The 18,870-nt window shown below is 38.7% G+C and overlaps 1 protein-coding gene across 6 annotated transcripts in view; it reads right to left on the reverse strand.

The window, feature by feature from the left end:
- ROBO1 (roundabout guidance receptor 1) overlaps positions 1-18,870 on the reverse strand; it is a 1,120,365-nt gene that overhangs the window by 394,044 nt on the left and 707,451 nt on the right. Inside the window, exon 1 of one of the 6 annotated variants that reach the window (XM_027077560.2) lies at positions 4,831-6,034. The exons of the other annotated variants lie outside the window; for them this stretch is intronic. Coding sequence (XP_026933361.1) covers positions 4,831-4,885 — 55 coding nt within the window. The 5' untranslated portion in view covers positions 4,886-6,034. Of the gene's footprint in view, positions 1-4,830; positions 6,035-18,870 lie in introns of those variants that run through there. 6 annotated transcript variants of the gene reach the window in all.

Consider the following 18,870-nt stretch of genomic DNA (forward strand, 5'->3'; position numbering starts at 1 on the left):
CTGTTCTTCCATATCTCCTAACCTCTCTGTGATGTAGTTTCTACTACACAAAACAAGGATATAGTAACATCCTTATAAAACAAGGATACAGTAATATTTTACTAGTAATAGTACCTATGTCATAAGGTTCTTATAAGTATTAACAAGATAGGGTGAATGCTCGATAAATATTGATAACATATCTTCACAGCGATAGAAGTGGTCACTGTAGAGTTTCTTACGCTACCCCAAAATTCAAACTCCATCTCATTTTTTACTATGTATTTCCTTCTTTCATTTTATTGGTCTCCTCTAAGCAAAATTGTTATGACATACTAGGTAACTAATTAGTTTTTCACTCCTTTATATAAATCAAGGCAGTTAATATTCTCAAGTCTCGTTAAACGTAACTTTAAAAAGCTATTCTAGGGGCGCGTTGGGTGGCTCGGTCAGTTGAGTGTCTGACTTCAGCTCAGGTCATGATCTCCCAGTCTGTGGGTTCGAGCCCCGCGTCGGGCTCTGTGCTGACAGCTCAGAGCCTGGAGCCTGCTTTGGATTCTGTGTCTCCCTCTCTCTCTGCCCCTTCCCAGTTCATGCTCTGTCTCTGTCTCTGTCTGTCTGTCTCTCTCTCAAAAATAAATAAAACATTAAAAAAAATTTTTTTAAGCTATTCTATGAATTCATTAAAGATTTAAATGTTTCAAATAGCTTTTTTTGTTTTAAAAATGCAAAATGTCTAGTTCTTTATATAGTGGCTACATAGAGTATACACACCGACATCAAATTTTCAGAAACCCACTTTTCAGATTTGCTTTTCATACTGTGTACAGTCAGAGCACTGTTCTGTCTGCTCCCACTCCACCTCCTCCTGTCTTTTAAAACTGGCTGAATTCTGGATCTATTTCTCCTACACTTCTTCAGACTTGTGCTTCTGGTTTCACTTCTTTTCCTTTCTTCTTATCAGTTTTCTTAATTTATTCCACAGATTACCTTACGTCTAACTTTAAATTGAATAATGACTTTGATTTCCCTGTACTCTCCTGTAAGAAATCAAGCCTGCAAGTCAGTTATACTTTTAAGAAGCAAACGTTTTTAAAAGGGCCAGAAATGAACACAAGCATTACCTTAGCATCTTTTTTGTTTTTAATTTTTTTTTTAACGTTTATTTATTTTTGAGACAGAGAGAGAGCATGAACGGGGGAGGGTCAGAGAGAGGGAGACACAGAATCTGAAACAGGCTCCAGGCTCTGAGCTGTCAGCACAGAGCCCGACGCGGAGCTAGAACACACGGAGCGCAAGATCATGACCTGAGCCAAAGTCGGCCACCTAACCGACTGAGCCACCCAGGCGCCCCTACCTTAGCATCTTTTGTTAACACTGATGACACAGGAAGACTCAACAATCTATGATCTTCACTTGGCAAGTGAGAAAACCATTCATGTTTCCTCCCTCTTATTCTTGTTGCCAACATTGTTAAATTTAGATATCCAGGCAATGTAAAATAAGCACACAAACAACTGTCCTTGTAGATTTGAAATTCAGCATTTTGTACCACTTCAATTCACACAAGAATATTTCATTTGTCACAGTGAAGACTAAGGGAAAACTTCAGGTAAACTTTCTGTTCTCGGGAGATTTTAACCATAAATATCATATGCGCTAGAGGGCCCATTATCAAGAAATAAGGATACTCTAAAGGATGTCAAAGCATTCAGATAAATGTATTTCAAAAGCCAAAAAGTTTATAAAGAAACTATTAAGAAATTGCTGGAATTACCAAAGAATCTTGTGTGGAGGTTTTGGGTGGGGGAAGACCAGACACCCAGATTAGTGGCTCACGTAGTGAAACAACGAAAATATGGCCCTCTTCCCACAAGACAAAGATCCCCCCTCCTATAAAGAAAGAAAGATAGCACTGCAAATTTTTACTGTATGTAAAATTCAGATCTCATCCTAAATTTGAACTGAAACTCAATAACTTTTTCTCCTTAAAATCAGGTTTTAGAAAATGGAGTTGAGGGGAGGAAGTCTATCAAGAAAAGAATGTTTAGAATCAGTTCCTGAGAGATCGTACAGATTTTTTTTTTTCAGGGCTACCCCATCCACTCCCCTCACCAAAAGTCTAGCTATCCTCAGAAAAGAACACTCAGATACATAAACTCACTAAAGAAATCCACCTCAAAAAATGATTTTCTGAATACGCCTTTTTCCCAAAACCTTAGGTACCTAGAACAAAAACAGTTGTAGCATTAGATTAATAAATAAAAGGCTACAAAAAGCAAACACATATTCCAACATAACATTTGATGTTAAGTGTAACATCAACATATCAAAAGAGAGTTTTATGGTCTTTTTGAAGAAAACTATAGGACTTTGTTAGGTTGGCATCCAGGTTTAAAAAAAGAAAAGAAAAGAAAGAAAAAAAAGAACTGACAACCAATAGATACTTTTACAGGTTAAATCTTGTTGAAGAGACCTTACCCCCTCAGTACACTTTGATTTATTTAAGCTCACCACATTTCTCTTAAATACACTCCATTAACAAGCGATAGACTGTGATCTTAGGCTTGAGGCAAGATACGAAACACAATCTTTCAAGAACTTCATTCATTCCCTGTCCAGGTGTCTTGAGCACACCCCACTCTAGTTACTTATCTGAGTTCTGTGAAGTTTTATTCAAATCAATAGTGTGGCTTTAGAACAGCACACTGTCAGGAAATCACCCCAGCAGCCCAGTAATTTGGCCTCCCAAGTTCAGATTCGTGGCAGAGAGAAAGTCATCAGAGGAATGATAAAGAGCTTCGGGTTAAATATGAGAAAGCCCCTCCCAAAGACACCTCTGACCTGCACCCTGGTGAATGACACCTCGGTAGGGAAAACTCAGGCTTATGAAAAAGCATCAGTGGCTTCACTGGAAAATTAAATTAGAAAAAACAAAGCCAGAAATCAGTTAACTTTTAAGATTATAAATGCCTCCTACCTATTTAAATTACCAATCACAGATACTAATTCATGGAATTATTCAATCTGAAAGGAACACCTCCTACCCTGGATATTTCACGGATATTCCTCCAAGTGAGGACTGAACGGCACACTGACACGACCAGCTTTCAGTGATACCCTATTAGTGTGACCCTATCTTTAATCTACAGACGTGATAAAATGTCCCAACATATACAAACTCAGCTCAGTGACTAATGACCATTAATCCCCCTATCTTTAGTAATCTGCCTCTCTAGTCATTTATCACACTGACACCTCACTTTACACACGTGAATAAACTTTAACTGAGAAGGTGAATCAACAAAAATCTCAAAGGTATCTGAAGCTGTAAATTAAACTAAGGGGAGAAGCAGCAAAGAGAGACAAATAGAGAGATCAGACCTTAATGTTTCTGATTTGCATCTGTGGCTGGGGTGTGGGGGGTGGAGAACTATTCAATCATCCAGATCTGCAAACTAAGAAAGAAGAGGCTCTATCACGGAAAGGGGAAGCTGGAAGTAAGAGGCAGTCCCAAAGAGTTGGTTTAATCTCCTCATCCATCCACTGCAAAATATACAAAAACTTCAGTTTTCTGTTTTCTTCAAAGGAGTGACAATTTAATGGAGTCCTTGGTTTAGCTGCAAATGTTCCTTTTAGTCAGGAAGCATGTTCACTAGGCTAATTCTTTCAGGGATCTGCTATCATTTAGCTGATGTGCATTTTCTTTTTCATATTTCACTGACTTAAAGTAAAATCCTTGGTCAACACATAAACCATAGCCATGGACCACAAAAAGCTAAGACCAACCCTTCAAAACTGTTTCATAATCATGAAAACTGAGTGATTCTAAGTGATAGGCTCTGATGCAACTTGAAGCTCAGTATTCAACTATTTAAAAAAAAGAAAAAAAATCCCCTGAGGTGTAGTGTGTGTGTGAGTGTGCGCGTGTGTGTGTGTGTGTGTGTGTGTGTGTGTGTTAAGGCCTGAAATTGGAGCCTTGATTGAAACCAGAATCTACCAAAAGGGAAGAAAGAAAAGTTGAGTCGTGGCTCACCCGGAGTAAAAGTTTCTTAGGGAGTGTAAGAAAACTACTTTAAGTGTATGTTACTCAGCAGGACCTCATGGTAGCATCCTTACAACAATTCCTATGAAAAGTTTCAGTACCATTTAATTAATCGCCAAAATCTTAAATTCAGCCTTCTGCTTTCCCTCGCCAATGAAAATTCCCAGGCAAGTAACTGTTCCCTTTCCTATACTTGCAACCGCCTGATTTCCTTCTAAATCCAGCCAGGCAGAGTGGCTAGTTGATGCCCTACCCTAAGAAGGAGTTATTTCCTGAAGTTTCTTCAGAATCGAATTTAATTACAGACCTTGGTTACATAAAACTAACTACTAATAACTCCTTGTGCTCGGAAGAGGAGGGGCGAATTGGACGACCAGGTTCAGGAATCCTGGCGAGTCTCTGGGCCCCAAGTTCTCCGGGCGCACATCACCCTCTCCGAGGGAAGCTGCCTGATGAAGGATAAAACTCATTTTGGCTCATCCGGAGGCCCCAAGCTCACCGCCAACCGCTGCCTCCTCCCACCCGGGAGCTCAGACCGTGCGTTTGCCCAGAGTGATCTGGGCGTGCCCTGAACTTGGCAAAAGGCCGAGGTCTGAGATGAGGCTTGGGGGTCTTGGGGGAAGGGGGGAAAGGGACGACCAAAAGTGCAAACTAAGAACCTTTTCGCTTCAAACTCCCACAGGGATCGAACCCCTCCAGCCTCAGGAGGGAGTGGTCGCCGAAACCCGGTTCGAGGTTTGATTCCGAAAAGTGGGGAGGGGGCGAGCAAGGGGGATGAAGGGTGAAGAAAGAAGACGCGAGGTTACCTGAACAGAGACATATTAATCCAAAGAGGTAAAAGTGAGCAGGCTCCGCGATCATTGTCCTCGGGTGGATCCTGCATACAGTCTCATGCCAAGAGGAGGGGATAGAAATGGGGTCCCCAAATTTATGAAGAGAAGCCACACACCACACACACTACACACAAAGGCTTAATATAAGCAACGTGGGTCAATCCGCCAGGAGTTCTCAGGGCAATTTACTTGTCGACCTTTCTGGACGCTTGTCAATACCTCAGAGCCCTTTGCAGACCAAGAATCCCAAGGTTTGCCTTCTCTGGCTCCAGGCTTTCCGACGAGGCTCGGCCACTTCCAAGAATCATCCAAAGCGAACAACAAAGAGCCGAGGGAGAAGAGCAGTTGTGCGGTTTCCTGCCTCCGGGTCTCGCCGAGCCTCCCGGCGTGCGCCCCCACACTGTGCGCCCGAGCGCCGCGGCGAGGGCAGGCGCGGCAGCGGCAAACTTGGGGTGTGAGAACGGTTTAGGGAGGGCCAAAAAGTGCTTCTCGGTCTACAGGCTAGCCCAGTCAACAGCTGGCCACGAGCGGCGGCGAGGAAGGCAGCCAAAGCAGCGGCAGCAGCTCTGGGGGACCGGCACAAGGTGCTGGGGGTGTGCCTGGGTGACTCCGCGCGCTGGGGCCGAGCGAGGGGGCGGTGCGGCGACAGTGGTAGCCCGAGCCGGCCCTTGTTCCCATCACTTGGGGGATGCGGAGGGCACTGGGTTCAGCAGCAGGTCCGCGGGCAGACGCGCACCTCCTCGGTGCCCCCAGCCCCGCGCAGCGCTCACCATCGCCCTGGGTCCCTCGCCCGCCGGGGCGCGCGCTCAGGGCACCCCGAACTCTCCGCTGCTGGGAAGCTGGAGCCCAAACTTCCTGAGGATAGCTGCCCGCAGCCTTGTCTCGTGGGAGCTCTAAAGAGGCAGCTCCTGGACCTCCCCGGGATGGCGGAGAGGGGCGAGGAAGATGCTGCTGCGGGTGGGAGCGACGGCCGCCGGGGCTCCCCGGAGCTCCGCCGGGATCCGCAGCGTCTGAAGTTTCTGCTCTCACGCTGCCTCTTCTCTGGCTCAATTGCTTGTGGGTTTCCCCAAAGTCCCCGCAGCTCCCAGTTTCCTCCTTCTCCTCCCCGGCCCGCGAACACTTAAAGGGGCCGCGCAGTCCTTTCCATGCTTCACTCTACACTCTCCAGATGCTGGTCTGGCAACTTCTGCTCGTTAATATTTTCATCCACGAGCCAGGGTGCCCGAGTGCGCCCTCAGGTGAGAATCAAACTGCTCAGGATCAGAAATCCAAACGAATGGGAACTTGCCTTGTTTTTCTGGCTGCCCCTCGCTCCCCTGCACCTTTCTCCAAATGGAACCTCCCAGCCAAAGACTTCAAAAATCCTCCTGGTCCAGCTTAACCTCTTCCTTACCGCTTCCAGGAGTTGGAATAAACTCACAAATAACTCTACCTTACATTACTCTGCGTTTGCATTTTTTGGTTTGTTTTTAATCAAATTTGGGCAAACAAACCTGTAGGACAAGGAGGTAGAGTGATGACTATCTAGAATATATTAACTATTACACTCTATTGCATAATAGATGTGCACCGTATTAGGAAAATCACTTTCTTTTACATTGCAGTTGCTGAGAGTCCTGTAAAAAGGCTACCCAACTCAAAGGGGCGTAGGGGTGAGCCGTGGGGTCTTTTCTTTGTGTTTCACCAAGAGCCTCTGTTTCAACTTTATTACTCTAGGTATTAGAATGTTAACAAGGGGGAAGTAATCAGAATGAGGGACAAAAGCAATATATATATATATATATATATATATATATATATATATATATATATATATATATTGCTTTATATATATATATATATATATATTTTTTTTTTTAGCATTTTCTAAACCAGAGGGCCTGCACTTTGACACCCCATGCACTCTCTGAAACCCCAAACTACAGTTACTATTTCTTTTAGCATGCCAAGTCTCAGTTTTCTCTTCTCAAAAATACTCTTGAAATATTAACAAATATTAACAAATCCTACCCAAAGCAAACTAAACCTAGCATATCTGAGGAGCAATCTTGCATTTGTTCACTTTTTTTTTTTCTTTCAGTTAAGTAAGACACCTGAGACATGGTGAGGGCCCAACACGTGGTAAATATTGGAATTTACAGCTCTTCCTTTGGGGCGCCTGGGTGGCTCTGTCGGTTAGGCGGTTGACTTCAACTCAGGTCATGATCCAGCAGTTTGTGAGTTCGGCCCCCAATCGGGCTCTGCAGTGACCGCTGAAAACCTGGAGGCTGCTTCAGATTCTCTCTGCCCCTCCACTGCTTATACTCTCTCTGTCTCTCAATAATAAATAAACGTTAAAAAAAATTAAAAAAAACCATTCTTCTTTTAAATAAATCATTACCTACAGAATTAAATACAGTCACTTCAAAATGATCATTTGGTATCTATCAGGATGCTCTCAGTGGTTGTCCCTGGAGAGGAGAAATGCATGATAGATGATGGAGGAGAGGATGAAGTTGCTCTTTTCTTTATGCTGCTGTGCTTTTCTATTTTTTTTTTTAAGTGAACATGCATTACTAATGAACGACAAAATTTCAAAAGCAAATCATAACATTTATTTTGGTTGCTTCTGGTACAACCAATGACCATGAAGCAGCATTTTGTAGAAAGAAACTCTGGTTAACAGCACCTATCTCTGAAAGTGAAAGACAGTTTGATCCTCGGAAAGCGGAGTGAAAATTCAGTAAACAGGCTGGAGATAAGAATTCAAAGACTCCAACCAAAGTCTTTCCAGCAATAAAAACAAGAATGTGCACTAACTGCTGGAAAACATACATTGATTTGGTCTTTGTGAAAGGATATTTAGCAAGAAACGTAGAATATATCTTCCCCCCCACCCCCTTGGGATAAAACATGCTTTTAAGATAAGCTTACCCACTAACAGAAAATAAATAAGGTGAAGCATGGTACTTGAGAGAGAGGAGAAAATCCTTCAAATCCTCATATCATCTGAGTGCATTTTAAATAAAGATTTTGAACATACACTGAGTAAAAGGTATATACTTTTAAATATAAACTAGAATATGTAGGAGAATTCCTACTGCATTGTTTTACAAAGTGGGTCTCCTGGTCTCTAGAAATTTGCTAAGATTTCTCAGAATCTTCTTTATTGATCTCATTATCATTGAATGGAAACCATATGTATACTCCTTTTAATCCTTTTGTTTCTCAACCTCAGTTAGCAACAACCCTCTGCCCCTCCCCCCCAATCTCCTCTACCTTATCCTTAGAGATCATATTACCTAGGACTCAACTGTAAGAATCCTCAAGGAGTTAATTTTGGCCAGCCCCGATGAGGACCATCATGGCCAACCTCATACGCTGGCCCTTTCTTTTTCCTCTGCCTCATGCAAAGTGTACTTTTCTGTCAATTATATCAGAAAGGTGGCATCTGAAGATAAGAAGTTGTATTCAGAAGATATTAGGGATCTACAACAAGTGAAACTCAATGTACTTAAGAACTTTTGCAACTCCTTTCTTCCACTCACTTACCTACTGTTACCCATGAAAAGAAACACTTTATAAACATCATCTATGTGCAAGAAACAGTAAAGGGCTCTGTGGCAAGAGGCAAATAGAAACCCAACCACAAGGCCCCCTGAGCTCTTACTATAGGGAGCCATACAAGCTCCAGGTGGAACCTATCAAAAGAAGTAGAAGCAATGTGTCATTAGGGTTAAATGACAGTTCAATCATTCCTGGAGATGGACAAATCATAGCCAGTGCCACCTTTCCATTTCTACTCCTGAAGATCAAATTACTAATAGAATACAGAAATGTGCAGTGTGTCTGTATGAGTATGTGTGCAAGTGCACTCACACCATGTAGACATGGATAGGGTGTCCACCCATGTCAGGTCTTCAGGCAAGTCTGACACGTACAATAGAACTCTGACTCATTCCAGACTGGTTGGGAGACAAATAGCAACGTAAGGAGAAAGCGCCATTAACTTGCACTCTGAAACTCTATTCTCATCACTATGATATGAGTAAGTCATGACTTCTCAAGTTCCATGTGGAGAATTCTGATCTCATTTGGAGCTTATGAAATTCAGGATCCCTGAAATGTCTCCTTGAGAATTTGGAGGAAACTCGAACACAATACACTCAAAGAGCCATGTGAATGGGGCTTCTTTGGCAGTAAATATTCTAGAGCTGTGATATAATCTCTTAGGTTGGTCTGATCTGATTTTTTTGTTGGGAGTAGTTACAGGAACTCAGGAAATAACAAAACTCCCAGGGTCCCTCCAGGAATTCCAGATATCACCCAGATCAGGAGGAACAGAGCTCCTGAGGAAACTACAAACGCGAACACTGCTCTCTCTCCACCTCCTAGAAAGAAGCCTTAGAATCAGACTGTGCCTGGGTATGGGATATATAGTAAGAAGTTCCAGGAGATCTGGTGAGAAGCAGCATGTAATACATACAGTCCACATGAAGGCTGTGCTGCATATGCCAAGATACTATCTCTTAGGGTACGACAGCTAGCTTAGCAATTTTTACATGGAACTGCTGAATAATCTATGAAATCTTTTGTATCTAAGTCAATGAACTACGTAGAATATTTGAATACTTTAATATTTGAGTATTTTTTCTAAGTGGGATATCTATGAGAAATGCCATTCGATAAAGTGACCTAAAGTAACCCTAATAAAGAGAGAATAAACACATCTGTTGGAAACATCTACTGTTTTGAGAAGCCCTGTCTCTTTAGTAAACGCTGCTTAGTCTATGCCATGCTGCTCATGTAGTAATATCTCTAATCTTCCATTCCTAACAATTAAGAGCCTCAGCTTTCCTTGCTAAACTGCACATGGTAGTTACTTCGGAGGAAACTTAACTTTTGTTTAAATGAGCAATATGGTATCGCTTACAGATTCTCGCTGCCATGTATTATAGCAACAAGTCATATGTGAGAAATCACATATGGCGGAGGATACAGAGTTAACATGCAATGGCAGTTCAAGGGCGAGAGAAGTAATTTAGGACTGGAGTAATTAAAAAATGAACGAAAAGAATACTAGATAAGATTTTTAAATAAGTGTTAACTTTTTTTTTTCATGAAAGAGTCAAGTTTACCATGATGCTTTCTTTTAAATGTACACAGGGCACACTTTAACAGCATTTCTTTTGCTTGTTTGCTTCTTTGGCTTTTAGAATGTGTAATTATGGGCCCCAAACTGGGAACCATAGGGAGAAGAGATTTCCTGGTTATCTGTCTTCACTTACTTAAAGACTTAAGGCACTGTCACCTGGACCAATTTCTTCACTACAGGTAAGGGTGCGAGAGAACTCCATTAGTCTCACTGTCTCTAAAGCTCATTAAAAAATTTCAGCTATGATGCACTCAAGCTTCTGTGGAATTACTGTAAATGTGCTTGCCTTTTACCATCTCAGCACCTTGGGGACATTGCACATGTTCTGAACCTACGTGCTATATTGGTAAGTCTTTTTGGTAGAATCTGGGACCTTAACTATTCAGGCCTTTAATAGACATTGCCTTGATCTAATTCTCACCATGATTATGTGAGGTGGTATTATCATCGGAACTTAGAGATAAGGTTGAGACAGTAAATCACTAGCCGAAGGTTCAGGGGTCTGTAAGTCATGGATCTTATATTTGAATCCAACTTGTCTTCAGCCACAGCACATAGAAGGGGAGGGGAAAGACAGTTTCAGGGTAGGATAGGCTTGGGAGACTTTGAGGTCATCACATTTAAAAATGTCGCAAAGCCTTTGATATGCAAATGGGCATGTGAGTCCCCAAGGGAAGAGCTTCTGGAGAAGCCCTGCCTTTTTAGTAAATGCTGCTCCTTCTACACCACATTACTACTATAGTAGTATCTCCAATGCTCCACACCCGAAAGTTAAGATCGTCAGCTTTCCCTGATTAAATTGCATATGATACTTACCTGGGGGAAATTTATTTGTCTTGAAAAGAGTGATGTAGTATTCCTTACTGAAAAAGGCTGTAAATTGAAGTGACTGCTTGTCCAGGCCATACTTCAAAGAGCAGCCAGAGGGATCTTGTTGAAACCTGAGTCACACTACATTCTCTCCTGTGCTCAAAACCCTCCAATGGTTTCCTACCTCACTTTGAGAGCTCACTCTTCCCTGACAGTATCTCCTTCCCCATTTACTTGGTCTCGCCAATTTGCTCCACAGCAAAGGCCTCCGTGTTCTTCCAGATTGTTAGCCAGCAACCACCTGCATCAAATATCTCACTCTTGCTCTGGCTTGAATCCTCACTTCCATAAACCTATAAGCCTCCTCTTTCCTCTGTCAGGTTTTAATAAAAATCAAACGTTCTCAGAATCTTTTCTGATCACCAATTATAAAATTACATTTTTAAGCAATACCTCCTTCCCTACCCATTCCATGTTTTCTTTTTCTGTTTTGTTTTGTTTTTCTCACCAGAGCACCTACCCCATCCAGGATACTATATATTTCTTTATTTTTGTCGACTGCTTCGCTCCTCCTAGAATATTACACAGAGTCAGGAATTCTTGGCTACTTTATTCACTTTTATATTTCCAGCGTCCGAAACAGAGCCCAGCACCCCAAAGACCCTCAAAGATTTGTTGAATGAGTGAATAAATGAATGAATGAACCATATTTCATGGTTAAAATATCTTTTGGGAAAATGCTTCTTTAGTGAAACTGTCTCTGTAGTTCTAAAGTATATTTTCTCCAATATGTAGTTCTATTATTTATTAAATCATTAACTTTTCGTAATTGAGAAACCTCAAGTTTAAAGAAACCGACTTTCCCCAGACCACTCCTTTGGTTGTACTTTATCCAAAGCCAAAACCCAGTCCTCTAAATCACTATAGATTTCTTTCCACTGGAATAGGTTAATCAGAAACCAGTGAACAAGATTCTCTACCTTTAGAATCATCAGTAGATATGATACAATTTAATACATATCATATTATTCCATATTATGTAGTGAAGTTTGCACATTTCTAACTTATCTTCAGGAAAATAGGAATCATAGCTTTTAAAAAATTCTTCAGTTCCTAATAGCATAAAGCTAATAACAGCCAACATTTATATAGCTTTATGTGCTAGAGGCACTGTGTACAGTATTTTACATATTTAAATCCTCAGAAATACATTATTTGATCAATTATTATTGTCCTGTTTTATACACGAGGGGATAAAGGGATTCAGGTAATATGAGGCTGAGAACATATCTGAACCTTGGCTACTTGGATTTACCCCTGCAAATAAAGCTGTTACTTAATGTTATTCTTTTTTTTTTTTTAATGTTTCTTTATTTATTTTGAGAGAGAAAGAGAGAGTAGGGGAGTGGTAGAGAGGGAGAAAGAGAGAGGGAGAGAATACCAAGCAGGCTCAGTGCTGTCAGCACAGAGTCTGATGTGGGGCTCAACCTCTCAAACAGCAAGATCGTGATCTGAGCTGAAATCAAGAGTCAGTTGCTGAAGTGACTGAGCCACCCAGGTGCCCCCAAAATAATGTTATTCTTACAGATTTGGGTCTAGCTGGAAAAAAGCTATCAATGTGTAAGTTTTGTTTGTTTGGAGATTTACTTTCATTTTGGGAAAAAGTACAAGAAAGTGACTCTGAAGTATAAGGAGCTGTAGTTATACTTTGATATGGAATTTATACATTTCTTAAAAAAAATTTTTTTTAATGTTTATTTATTTTTGAGAGACAGAGAGAGACATAACATGAGCCGGGGAGGGGCAGAGAGAGGGGGAGACACAGAATCTGAAGCAGGCTCCAGGCTCTGGGCTGTCAGCACAAAGCCCAATGCAGGGCTCTAACCCATGAACTGTGAGATCGTGACCTGAGCCGAAGTCAGATACTTAAACCGACTGAGCCACCCATGCGCCCCTGGAATTCATTCATTCATTCATTCATTTAAATCTTTAACATTTATTCATTTTTGAGAGACAGAAACAGAGAATGAGTGGGGAAGGGGCAGAGAGAGGGAAACACAGAATCCGAAACAGGCTCCAGGCTCTGAGCTGTCAGCACAGAGCCCAACGCAGGGCTCAAACTCACAAACTGTGAGATCCTGATCTGAGCCGAAGTCAGACGCTCAACTGACTGAGCCGCCCAGGCGCCCCAGGAATTTATACATTTAAATCTTTTTTATTTTATGAACAAAATGTTCAAAGGGTGTTTTTTTTCTCTTAACTCTGATGAGAAGGCATGGAAAAATATATAGTACAAGTTTTTTAAGAACTTCGAAGTATATTGAAAATCATGAAGATGAATATATATTTATATTTTACCATAGAATTCTGCTATCTTTTGGTTCTTGCTTCCAGATATATCTGGTACCAAGCATGTACTATACTAATCATGAATTAGAATTCTCTTAAATTGGGATCATAGTTAACAGCTGCACAGCTGAATGAAACACTCGATAGGCTTACATTTTGAACACAAACAGACTATTTTGTAAGTAATTTACATTATATTTAATTCTGCAGATGTGTTTTATAAAACTGTTTAATGTTTTTGGTTTTTCATTGCTGTTTAAAAAAATCCTTTCAAGAAATATTTAGAAGATGGAGGTACATATGTTGGGATTTATGTCTCATTTTGTATATTCATTATGTTTTCCCACCTGCTGCTTTGTTTATTCTGAATAATGTTTTACCTAGGTTCTAACAGTTATTTTAATCAGTTCATTAATGAAATATTATGTTGATTTGAAAAACACCTTGAAATTCTATTAGAGTTTCCTATTTTGAGGTTATTTTCTAGGTCAGTAAATTAGAAGTAGGCCTTCATATTTAATGTTGTGCTAACCAGAAAAAAAGTATCTAAGTTAATCATAAATAATACTGCTACTAATAACATTAATAATAAGGACTCAATTAATTTCAGTACTATACATCATATTGAAAATTTTGTTATTTATTTTACAGCCTATTAATGTATTTTTCTCTTACGGTTAAGAAAAAATGACTTCTCATTTGAAAAATCTAAATTGGGGCTTTGGGATTTAATGGCCTGGTGTGATTGAGGCCTAGGATTCTAAATCTGGAGGTGCCCATTCTTGTAGATAAATACTGAATCCATATCCCACAATTGTCCTTGAGAAACAAACTGCTGTTGAAATTGACATGAAATGTAAACCTTCTGTCTTAACAACAAGGATAATTACATATTTTCCCAAGAGTTTAATCACCTCCTCTCTAGTACCCTGGCCACATTCCAACAAAATCGTCCAATTCCATTATTCTAACTAAAAGTCTTTGTTGATTTGATCTAATCTCATCTTCTCAATTTCCTATCACTATATACTACTTAAAAGCTGCTTTATTACACCTAGCAGGTGGAATTTCACTGTACATATCTTGTTGCATTTATGTATCATATTAGTATCTTTGAAACAAAACAGATGTTTGCTGAAGCCAATAAAACAACCTTACCAACAAAAACATTATATAAAAATTATTCTATTTATCAAAGATTTCACATCATTAATTTTTATTTACAATGCTTCAACTACAAAGTAAAAAACTACTTTATGAATTTAGCATGTCAATATTTTGCCACAAATATTCTTAAATAACATACTAAAAGCAATATGGTTTACATCCCTATGTTCAGATGCTAATTGGTTCTAATGAGATTTCATTCATTTTTCTTCAAAATATAAGAGTAACATATTTTTAGAATATTTGGATAAAACCAAAAACACAAATTTACAAAAATTCTCTCATACATAATCACATATGCTTTCAACATTTTATTGTATATAGTCTTCTCTCTTTTTCTTTTTTCTTTTTCTTTCTTTCTTTCTTTTTTTTTACTATGCATGTAGAGACTTCTCTTCTTACAATATGGAATAATACTCTAAAAACTGCTATGTAACCTACATTTTCACTCAACAATACGTCAGAACAACTTTTTCCATATCAAGAAATATTCTTTAACACTATCATTAAAAGCTAAGTTAAACAGAATTCCATGACATGAGTGTACTGAAATATATGTAGCTAATCTCTGATGGTTAGGTATTTAAGTTATTTCCAATTGTCACTAAGCTGTATAGAACCCGATTCTTAAAAAAAAAAATCGTATTAGGATACCGTCTTTCTAGTTAATACATTTTGTGTTAATCACAGATACTCTACTGAAGCAATAGATACTTTCCACAATTTAAGTGACTCCTTGTTTGGAGTTAGCATGGAACTTGTTCAAATGGTCTTAGAACCAACATATACAAGAGTTAAAGATCACAGACAACAATAAAGAACCATTAGACAATTCTTAACACCTAAAGTTTTCACTTTTTTTCCCCAAAAGGATTATTACTTGATTGTTCAAGGAGTTCCTTTTGTTTTCATTACAAGTGATTAATAATTGAAAGTGTTTGTATTTCACAAGTATGCTTGATTTCATAGGTTTTGTATTTCACACCAGAAAGTAAACTCTTTTCTTTTAGCAAGGGCAATAAATCAAGACCTAAGCCTTTTCCTACACAATTACCTTTGAGAAAAAGTATAAACTTAAGGACAATTCATTATTTTGCTAATTGCTCTTTCCAGCTAGAAGTGTATATTGTTTAACATTTGGCTATCATAATTACTGACAATGTCCATAATGTGACCAAACATAAATACGCTAGTCTAAGTAGGGTAAACCTAGATGTATTATGTGCATCCTAGTTTATCCAAATCATGTTATTTTGGTTAAATCACCTATTTCTTGACTTTCCTCTAACTTCCACATGTGGTTCATTGCACAACAGGAGTTTGAAAAATGTAATTATCCTCCCTTCCCTGGTGAAATATGAACCATAAAGTTAGAATAATTAAAGAAAAGGCATCAATTCTCATATTGGATGCCTTAATATTTGAAGGTAAAATGCCATTATTTCTTAAGGGTGGTAATTTTATCACTTGTTAAATATTATTTATAATATTTTTGGCAAATATGATATGATATAATAATATAGTCTATATGACAAATCTATTTTAAATAATCGTGAATTTTTGTCAATTCTGTTTAACTCATACAGCAATATACAGAACACCTGGAAAAGTCTAGTTAATAAACCAGATTATCCACTACTCTAGATTTTTCTGACTTTGCTCCCTTTAATATTTCAGAACAAAAGAAATTTGAAAAGGTGATCACGAATATAGAGATGTTTCTTTCAACATGTTTATACATCCTAGAACATCATTAAATGTGTTTTCCAGGTGGAAACTATGTGATTAAGGGACCAGAACACAGTCTAGAGAGCTTGCCTTTTAGCTCAGACTTCCCCTGCATGACTCCTTCTCATTCTTTAAGTCAGATGAAAGTCTCTTCCCTAGAAAAGCCATCCCAGATCTGCCATTCCCACCTTCCCCAATAGGTCAGCTGTCTCTCTAAAATGCTTAGAAAAAAATTTGACTGTTTCTTCTTAGCAGTTATCACAAATAATTGCTGTGGAAATATGTCTTTTAAGCCTGCCTCCTCTGTAATTCAGATAAACTCCACAGTGGCAGTAATGACTTCTGACTTGTTCACCAAAAGCATTTTAGCTCTTATCAAAGTACATTGAACATGACTTTGTGCTTACACTTCTGTGCAATATACTAACTTTTGAAAAAATACTTAGCTAGACTAAGAGGAGGAATAAGAAGAAAGTCTAATATGTAGGTATCTGGGCATTCATGCCTTTCACATTTAATCTAACTATACAATTCCCATGGAAATGGACATTTACGAGAAGGGTTACTCTATTTCAATGTTTTCAGTAGGGGAGGTGGTGTCATTTTGTCCCCTCCCTCTAACCCAGAGAATATTTGGCAATGTCTAGAGACATTTGTGGTTCTCACATTAGGTGGAGAAGGAAGAAAGGTGCTACTGGCATCTAGGATATAGAAGCAAGTGATCTACTAAACATCTCATATTATACAGGAAAACCCCTCACCCACAACAGAGAACAATCTGGGCCAAAGTGTCTGTAGTACCAATAATGAGAAACACTAATGTAGTCCAACTTCAATATGTTTTGAGGGATTATTTTTTTCTTGTGAGGATTAAATAAGATAGTGGACATGTGTCTGATAAATTGGTTTAGTTGGGTTCTACAGTTATTAAGCAAGCAATGCTGTGTACCAATGGTAAAGGAAAATGTAAATATTGTAAAATTTAATGTAAACATAGCTAAAGCATTATTAAATGCTTATATATCTTAAAACGGAAAATTTAATCACATTCTTCTGATAAATTGCAATTTAGCCTATTTAAAGAGATATATTTATCCAATAATACATTATTTACTTCCATGTTTACTTGGAATGAATGGAGTAAGAGCAATGATATGTGAAGGCAAACTGTGAAGCTGAATTGATGTGTACTTAACCAGATATGTGCTATTGACAGGGATCAGAAAACTTACAGTGACAACTCCTAAAGGCTCCCAAACTTGATACAATGCAAATAGCACTAATAAAATTGTGGTTTTGTGTGCACATGACTTTGAATGAACATTATAGTGAATGTTGAATGAACATGTAGTAGACATATCTGTTATATTTCACAGTATATAAATATACTTTTATTTATATTTCTTTAGTAAGAAAAACAGTCATATAACATATTTATACTGCTCATCTTCCAATGAACTCCAAATAAGGGAACGTCCAAGGCAAATTCAAAGCTGAGTATATTTAGTGTTTATTTAAACTTTGCTCTTCAGAGCAGGTAAAGAGTCTGGTGCACACTTAGAACAATTATGAGGCACAATGCTTGTTTCTAAAGTGCATGAAGAAAGGCATCTGGGTGGCTCAATCAGTTAAGTGTCTGACTCTTGGTTTTGGCTCAAGTTGTGATCTCACAGTTCCTGTGTTCAAGCCCCATATTGGGCTCTGTGCTGATGGTGCGGAGCCTGTCTGGCATTCTCCCTCTTCTCTCTGCCCTTCCCCTGCTTTCCCTCTCTCGAAAATAAGTAAACTTAAATAGATAAATAAATGAAGAGATCCCTGTCACTGACTAGCTGGGTGACCATGGACATGTCTTTTATTATCTCTAAGACATGTTTCCTTAAATAAATAAAATATATTAAATTAGAAAATAATTGTTCTTACCTTATAGGACAGTTGCAAGGACTGAAACAGATAATATGCATAAATGCTTAGCACAGTACTTAGAATATAGTAATCAAATATTACATATCAATTGATTATTATTGCTGTGGTTCACTGTGAAAAAGAGAGCACTATACTGGGAACCTCAGAATTAGGTTTACATTAGTAGTAGAAGACTGCAAACATTTTTTTTTTAAATAACTAAGCAAAACCTATAAGGGTTGACTGCAAACATTTTTTTTAAATAACTAAGCAAAACCTATAAGGGTTGTTGCTTTAAAAATGTTCAGAAAGCCATAGATACAGCTAAAGATATCTAACTTTTAAAATAAATCAAATTTGATTTTATCAAAGGAGTTTGAAAGTAATACAGTATTTGGAACCAATATTCTTAAACAATGGAACATTAGTGTTGATCTATTTAAAAATTTTTTTTAACATTTTATTTATTTTTGAGAGAGAGAGAGAGCACAGGAGGGGAGGGGCAGAGAGAGGGAGACAAAGAATCTGAAGCAGGCTCCAGGCTTTGAGCTGTCAGCACAGAGCCCAACATGGGGCTCGAACCCACTATCTGAGAGATCAGTCTGAACGAAGGTTAGATACTTAACTGACTGAACTACCCAGGAGCCCCTATTTTTTTAATAACCCAACTGAGTATATGCCAAAATTAAAGTTTCCATGGTATATCTGAAATGTGATGGTTCTGTGCTGCTGAGATGTTATTAACGTAATATTCTCAAAGTGTATTAAATGCTTTGAAAATAAGTATATATGATTTTAAAAGTAACCAAGGGTTAAACTTTCTAAATTAGAAATTTGGAATTTAAAAGATGCATAATTTTCCATTTTATTCTGTGACAAAATGATAAAACCTGTATAGAATAGTATTTCATTACAAGTTCAGA

This window comes from Acinonyx jubatus, chromosome C2 (assembly GCF_027475565.1).
Source record: "Acinonyx jubatus isolate Ajub_Pintada_27869175 chromosome C2, VMU_Ajub_asm_v1.0, whole genome shotgun sequence".
NCBI classification, from domain to species: Eukaryota; Metazoa; Chordata; class Mammalia; order Carnivora; family Felidae; genus Acinonyx; species Acinonyx jubatus.